Source organism: Cryptomeria japonica, chromosome 5 (assembly GCF_030272615.1).
Source record: "Cryptomeria japonica chromosome 5, Sugi_1.0, whole genome shotgun sequence".
Taxonomy (NCBI): domain Eukaryota; kingdom Viridiplantae; phylum Streptophyta; class Pinopsida; order Cupressales; family Cupressaceae; genus Cryptomeria; species Cryptomeria japonica.
The window spans coordinates 85077474-85085814 of record NC_081409.1 but is presented as its reverse complement, the minus strand read 5'-3'; the positions used below and the strand labels follow the sequence as shown (position 1 = coordinate 85085814).

Below are 8341 nucleotides of genomic sequence, written 5' to 3'. Positions count from 1 at the left end.
TATGGATGATAACCATAAAAACTTTACAGAATCTAGAAAAACCTTTTAGACTTTTATTGGTGAACAGATTGTCCTCTTACCTAATTTCTCTTAATTTACTCTATGCCCAATGTTATGAAGAACAGAATCGTTCACTACAGTTGAGAAAGTATTAGTCTTACTTTAACTTCCTCTCTGAATTTTCCTAAAGGTACAGCTCCCTTATCTGATTTATAATGAATTCAACTTTTATAGTGACACTTTTTCCCGAAAGTGCATAAGGTTCTCTCAACTACTCCTAGGTAGTGAGGTGATTACAAAATACAGATCGCAAATAGAAAAATTCACATATATCTAATCAACAAAATCTATTTCAAAGAATGGATTTTCTGCTAGATTTTCCACGTATATCAAAACAGGAAATAGATGAACTTACAACTAACCAACAGCAATAAGGAAATTTCGAATCGCTGAATTATCTCCACAAAGTGATAATAATTCAACACTCAGAACACAAAGTTTCAAAGCATAACTCGAAATCTTTCATATATGTGTATCCAACTTCAATGCACAAAGTCTTTGGAAGCTAAAACATGCATATACTATCCTTCATCACTGTCCTTCGGAAAAATCTATATTAAAACTATCTTTAACTTGCTATTCCTTTCTAATCTATTGCTAATCCCCTTATCAGTTTAATGCCCCAGCATTTATAGTTATTTTTGAAATCCCGAAGGGCCTCCCTTAAAACTCAGCCCTATCGGGTTAATACAAGAAACCGTTATAAAACTAAAAAGCAGTTATCAAAAAGATAGAACGTCAGCAGGTGACGATTCAGCTTCCGCTATATTCGCCGGTTTCTTCTTCATTTCCAATGGTCTGACGCACCAACTTCCAGCTCTGGAAAGAAGACATGAATTCTTGCATGGCCTGTGAGTGCAGATTCTTTAAACTCATCAGCCGGGCTCTACATGCATCCTTCTGCCACCTGTATTCCTTCATCTTTAGGCTCTGACATGGCATCAGCTTCTCATTGAGGCGCAGCATGGATCTATACCTGCCAATGAAGTGAAATCATCGACCTTGGGCGTTTCTTTGTCCCTAATCCGCTCGACTGCTTCGGTGAAACTTTTAGTTAACACTTCAATGTCCATGCTGCCTTCATCCAATTGTAGGATGCCTGTGGGGTTGACAATCTTCATGTCCTTAACCAGTTCCTTATGCATGTCTGTGATTTGATTCTTGACGCCCTGGACCTCTTTGATAGCTTCTTGGTAAATGGACTCCTTCCAGCTCGTATTACTTTTCAGGATAAATAAGGTGCACGGGTCCACGGCCTTCATGGAGTTTTCACCTAAGAATTTGAGAACTCCATGCTTTTCAACTTCAATTACCCGAGAAACTATGGTTTGACACCATGACAATTCCGTCTCCCATACTGGTATCAAAGTTTGAATCTCTTCAAGTAATGCTTCACCCTCGGAATAGATACTAGTAACTTCTGAAATAAACTTATTCCCTTGCTCTAATATGTTATTTACCCAACTAACCACAGCATCAGACAGCAATTTTCCCCTCTGCGTCTGTTTCATCAATTGCTGGCTTTCGGTAGAATTTGGGTCGAATGGCTGAGGCAGCTGGATTATTGAGTTAGGCCCTAAATTAGTCAGCGAATTGATGTATGTGGCCATCGTCACCACCATTGCTTTCAATTCTTTCTTCTCCTTAGAATCTTTTTCTGATTGAGTGAGCATGTGGTCAGCAGAAAACTTAAAGAAATTATTGCCAGTATTCCTGTTAAGGGTACCTAGTTCAATAGAAGTGACTTTGAATCCTTCCTCATCAATTTCCCCTGACTCCCTTTTCTGCTTATAAGTAGCCACTTCCGCTATGATTTTCCCGGTCACTGGATCCTTAGTGAGACAAGCATCCGTTTTCATTTTCTTTGCTTTAGACCCTCTAGCCGCATACCTAGTGACAATGTCCTTTACTGGCGAGGCCACTGGTTGTAAACTCCGTTTCTTATTGATTGAATTTGACAACCATAAAGGAACAGTGGGAGTGGTTGATACCATCTGAGTATCTCTAGTCGGAGTCAAGAACTTGGGTTGATCTGCCTTTGGTGTTTCAATGAATTGGACTTCATCGTCTGCTTCATCTCAAAAAGGGGACTTGTCACTTGAATCCCGCTCTGGTGATGTCATTTTCTGCTTCTGGGAAATAGGCTGCTTCAAAGTTTTGTTCCTGGAATGGGATCTCGTTCTAGGAGCCGTGACTTGGGAAGGGAACTTTATTTTCTTATCTGAGGCCAATGTATCACCTGCAACATGAGAAAGTGGAATGTCAGATTGAAGCGGTTCCGAGAGAGAAATCACCTTAGTAGAAGACTCATTGATGTTTCCAGTCCTTTTCCTCTGCAACCAATCATCCGTATAAGTTAATATGGATCTGGCTCTCCAATTAATATCATCATCTTCCTCCTTGCTCCAATCAACTGTCAAGAATTTTGTTTCATTTGATTCTTCCCATTCGGGTTCAACTAGACATGAACCATCCTCAACAATCCCTTGTGTTTTGAACTTCAATTTGAAAGAATTAATTTGCTGCAGGGTGAGTCTAGAATGGTCCTTTTTCAAGACTTCTTCTTCATTTTCACAATCTTCCCATAAATCTTCTAGCTGCGGAGGAACTGTTGAGTTGATTTCAAGGCCGAGGGTTAGAGCTGCATATCCTTTATTATCGAAGTTTCTCCTGCTGCGGTAGAAACCAAGATTGAACCCCAGCAAATTGCTTCCGATGATGGAAGCGTCATTCATGTTATTACACACCAAAGAGTGCATCTTGATAGGAAAGACCGTTTCCCATTTATCCTGAGGGAGATTATCCTTAATAACAGCAGAAAGTTGCCTGCACAATTCAGCTAAAATGAAACAATCAAGGGCATATCGAGGTAACCTCACAGGTTCTTCCTCAAACCCTCCGACTCTCAAATATGTGAACCTGGGGAACTGAATAAAATAACTTCCATAATGTTGAACCAGCCTCAGCGATTCAGAAGAGAGTCGTGGCATCTGAACACCTTCTAGAGCCGAACAAATGTTTTCAAACAATATATCATGCACCTTACGGAAACCCTCCAGGACTCTGTCTTTTTGCAACAACGGGCAGTATTGGAAAATGGTTATTTCCTCATTCCATACCTCATGTGGAAGAGCAGCGAGATCACAGGTGCAGGCAATACAATAAGTCAAATATGAGGCCATACGGAAATCTTCTCTAGATTCTTTGGCGCGTTTGAGCTGGTTTCTCAGGGAAGTGGCAATAATCTCCGCCCAATCCATCCATTGTTCACCCTTTAAGATAATTTCAATGTACCTATACATCCATTCTTCGAACAAACATACATCAGCCGAACCTTTCACCCTGTGTAATAATACCACCAGGTCGTGAATGTGGGGTTTCATGTGGCTTCTAGTAATGACCTTGGGAAGTCTAGACCCACCTCCATAGTTAACCTTGGTCCATTTCCTGGCAAGAGTGTTTCGGTACACACTAGGGTTTTCCCGATACTCAGCTTCAGCTTGAATGGGTGAGAAAGCGGCAAAGGTACTTGTTGTTAATTTCAAAACAGAAGAAATGGTTTCTCTGGAGACAGAAAGTATGACATTACCATTTTTGCTCACTATGCTCTTGCTTCTTACATCATAATGGTCAATGCAGAGTTGTAAGAGTTCAGGGTGTACGAAGGCAGGGGGAAATGCAGCAGCTTCAATTAACCCGCTCGTTAATATTTCCATACATCCCTTAACCTCTTCCGTATTCGCAAGAAAACTTGCTTGAAGATTTTCCACATTTACCCCTTCTAAATTGATATCACAAATCACTGGTCTTTTACATTCAAGGCTAGAAACATTACCGAGAAAATGCATAACCGACTTCATTCTTAACTTAAACAAGCAAGACCTCTTTCAGACAAACCTTTGAAAATAACAGTTTTGCAGAACAGAACAAGGGTTACCAAATTCTCACCTGTTTTCCATTGAAAAGTAAATAATCTCCTCTAGCTTCCCTAACTGCTCCTTCTCTCCGAAATCAGACCTCCTCTCCTTTATCCTTTTTCTTTATTTTCGGATAACTTACCAGGCAATCTGAATGAAAATTTATCACAGGGGAATTTTATACATGGGAAGACCGGATAATGCTAGTTTATCACCTCACTTCGGGATTGACATGCTCGAGGCGTTGATGCATAAATGCCTCGATTAATGATTTTACCCTTTCGCATGAGTTAATAATAATTTATTTCGTGCGATATCCAGTCATGCATGAAACGAAGGTCTACTCACACTCATAACAATGATGCCCTTTTCCTTGAAAAAGAAATAAAATCTTTTGATTTGACATGCCGACGGGACCATTGATTGTTTTGAGAGAAAGGCGGCGCAACGTACTCCAAAAATAAACTTCTGACGTCGGTACTTGCCAAAAACTACTTTGAATAGGTTTGAACCAAGCTTCAAAACGGTTCAAAGTACTTCGAAAGGACCGCCGCGATAAGGATACTTCCTGCCAAAGAAAGAGTGTTAGTGTGAAAAATTTGGTTGAATCACTTTGAACTACTTCAAACCGAGGTTCGAAATGATTCGAAGCAATTCAAAGGGAGGGGAGCAATGACCGTGGAAACTTGCGACCTTAACCAACTTATTCAAAAGATGATAGATACTTAGATGATAAAGGGGAGACCTCGAATAAGATAGGTGGGGTTTTTATAAAGGGGGAACCTTGAAATAATATGGCGACTCTAAACACAACTAATAGGGGCTCTGACTGGGGGCTGTGTATGCGGAATACACAGAGAACTCAGAAACAGGAGATAGAACGCAAAACAGCGGACAGGAAAGAAAACAACAAGAACGAGAAAACTAGACACAACAAAATACTATGTACACAGCAGGGGACATCAAAACTTAGAATTTGACCAGCTTCAAATCCTGCCCGTTATATGTAAAAGGCAGAATTGTTCCATCTGGGTATTTCAAACGGAAAGTATTAGGACCAACCACTTCTGAAATAAAGAACGGACCTTTCCAAAGAGATTCAAATTTTCCGTGTGTTCCTTTCGGTTCTTTCCTCTTATCCCACAGGAGAACTTCATCATTCTTAAGGAAGTTTCTTGGTCGAGCTTTCTTATCAAAAATGCGCTTTACATTCATCTGGTGTTCCGTGATGTGATCAACTAATCTGTCCCTCTCATTTTCCAGCTTGTGCAGGTACATGACTCTCTTCTCCAATGAATTTTTAAAGAATTGATCTTCAATGACCGATTGCAATTTAGCTGCCGATAACTCCAGGGGTAAAGATACCTGAGCTCCAATCCCATATACTAATTCAAACGGAGCCATCCCAATAGCTCTTTTTGGTGTGATCCGGTCTGCCCACAATGCTTCGTAGAGCCTTTTGTGCCAATCTCAGGAATTGTCAGATACCAATTTTTTTATGATGGCCACTAGATTCTTATTGCTAGACTCTGCCTGTCCATTTCCCTATGGGAAATAATCGGATGAATGTGCTAATGATACCCCATGCTCATAATAGAAAAGTGATATTTCCTTTGATGAGAAATAAGTGGCATTATCTGAAACCACTTTCTGAGGTACACCAAATATAACAAAAATTTGCTCCATCAGAAATTCACATACCACTTGAGAGTTGGATTTCTTCGTTGGAATCGCCTCCACCCATTTAGTGAAATAATCTGTCGCTGTTAGAATGTAGATATGTCCAGCACTTGATGGAGGATTTATAGGCCCAATAAAGTCAATGCCCCATTGTTGAAAAGGTTCATCAATTACTACAGGTCTGAGAGGTAACGCTGCCAATTGAGGGCGTCCAGTAAAAAGTTGACATTTCTCACAATTTTTCACAAACTTATAAGCATCTTTGAACATACCTGGCCAGTAAAAACAATTCCTGAGAATTTTAAAGGCAGTAACAGTGGATGAAAAGTGCCCTCCGCAAGCCTCAGAATGGTACGCCTTTAACAATTTTCCTTGTTGCTCTGTGTCCATGCACCTTAAGAATGTTCCATCAATTCCCCTCTTATATAGAACACCATCTGAAATTACATATTTGGCGGCTTTCAGTCTAAGATTCCGTCTTTCTTTATAATCCATATTTGATGGGCATTCACCGTATGAAAGAAAATATGCAATGTCAGAGAACCAAGGATCTGTTAGACTGACCAGTAAAACCGTATGAGCTTCCTCGGATTTACCAGGAGATACATCTCTATTCTCAGCTATCATTTTGCACAAACCACGCCCCCTTACCAGAGAAGTAGGTTTGATTGTTAAATCATATTCTTGCACTTTAGCTACCCAAGTCGCTCGTTTATTCATTCCTACTTCTTGCTGAGTCAAGATACTTTTGACTACGGTCTCGAGCACATATACAACAGAATGAGAGTGCAGTATGTAATACCTGAATTGTTTCAATGCCCGTACTACAGCAAAGGCATGTTTTTCTGTTGGACTATAATTTAATTCATGCTTCTTCAATGGAACACTCATGAAGGCGATTGGAGCTTCTTTTCCTTCATCATTGGGTTGGGTTAAAATACTAGATAGAGAATGCTCAGAAGCGTAACAATAAATAATGAAGTCCCTCTCAAAATGAGGGCTTACCAGCATTGGAGCACTTGCAATAGCTGTTTTGATGTCTTCAAAAGCTTTCTTACCCTCTTCTTGCCATCTGAAAGGACGTTTCTCGCTCATCATGTCTAACATGTATCTCACTTTTTCAGAAAATTCGAGTACAAAACTTCTCAGGAAATTGATCTGACCAAAGAAAGATTTTAAATCACTTCTATTTGTAGGCAGAACCAGCTTTTGTATTGCTTTTACCCTCTCTGGATCGATTTTTACACCTTCTTTAGAAACAATATGCCCGAGCAATTTGCCTTCTTCAACGAAGAAAATAGACTTCTTTGGATTCAAAGATATACCATGTTGTCTACATCTTTCCAGCACTCTCTCTAAGTCCTTCAAATGATGTTTCCTTCTTTTAGAATAGACAGTTAAATCATCAAGATATATAACAATTATCTTATCTCGCAGGTCTTTGAAAGAGGAATTCATTGCTCGCTGAAAAGTAGCTCCAGCATTAATTAGACCGAAAGGCATCCGATTGTAAGCAAAAGTACCCCAGGGAGTGATGAAGGCTATTTTATGCTGATCTTCTGGGGCGACACTAATCTGATTATATCCTGAGTAACCATCCAGCATCGACATTACTTCAGATCCAGCTACTGACTGCAAGACATGATCCATAGTAGGAAGTGCGTAGTTATCTTTAAGGCTTGCTTGATTCAGATTCCTAAAGTCTACACAAATCCTTATTTCGCCGTTCTTTTTCCTCACCGGAACGATATTTGCCACCCATGTTGAATGATGTATTGGGTAAATTATACGAGCCTTCAACATCTTTTCCACCTCTCTAAAAATGGCTTCTGAGACTTTAGGGTTATAATTTCTAAGTTTTTGTCTGAAGATGGTGGCCTCTGGTTTCAATGGTATGTGATGCACGAATTCACCATTTCTGAAGTTTTTTAAGTCGCCATAACCCCATGCAAAAACATCTCGATATTGGATTAAAAGCTCGGATAAGTTCTTCTTTTCCCTTGCAGAACAAGTTTTGCCTATAGAGATCAGCTTAGGATCCTCTTCGCTTCCAATGTTGATCTTCTCATATTCCTCTTTATTTTCATTAGAACCAACATCTTTCCTTAAAGTACTGTCATCTTTTCTACCAAAAAGATGTTCCAAAGAAACCAGGCCTTTGGGAATCCTGTTTCCTTGAAGTTGGATCACTTCCCTTGTTTCCGTTGATTCTTTACCGACTGATTTTCCCCCATGTTCAGATCCTTCAAAAAGGATTTCAGCGAAATCTCCCGCGCAAGCCATGAATTCTTTTAATTGTTCATCATCATTAAAGACCTGCCAATGATTAATATTATCTGGGACTCTTGGTCTGTATAACACCTCAATCCTGTAAGCATTGTTTTTGAATTCGGGATGGGGCAATAATAAAGATGCAGAAACAGCTAAAGAATCAGCTTTGGTATTTTGAGCACGAGGGGTGAATTCAATGGAAAAGGCTTCGAATGACTCAATTTCATCCCAAACCAGATTTCTATAATGCCTCAGTCGATCATTTTTTACAGAGAATTGTTTTCTTACCTGCTTAACAATGAGTTCAGCATCCCCCTTTGCTTTTAGCTGCCTTATCCCTTTTTCCTTTGCTTCTTGTAAACCTAGAAGTAACGCCTCGTATTCTGCTGTATTATTTGTATTATGGAAATCCA

The 8341-nt window shown here is 39.8% G+C and overlaps 1 protein-coding gene across 1 annotated transcript; it reads right to left on the bottom strand.

Moving 5' to 3' along the window:
• Positions 1-4946: 4946 nt before the first annotated feature.
• On the bottom strand, positions 4947-5381 carry LOC131875723 (uncharacterized). Its single transcript, XM_059220356.1, has one exon. The coding sequence runs from the start codon at positions 5379-5381 to the stop codon at positions 4947-4949; it is 435 nt and encodes a 144-aa protein (XP_059076339.1).
• Between the last annotated feature and the right edge of the window lie 2960 nt (positions 5382-8341).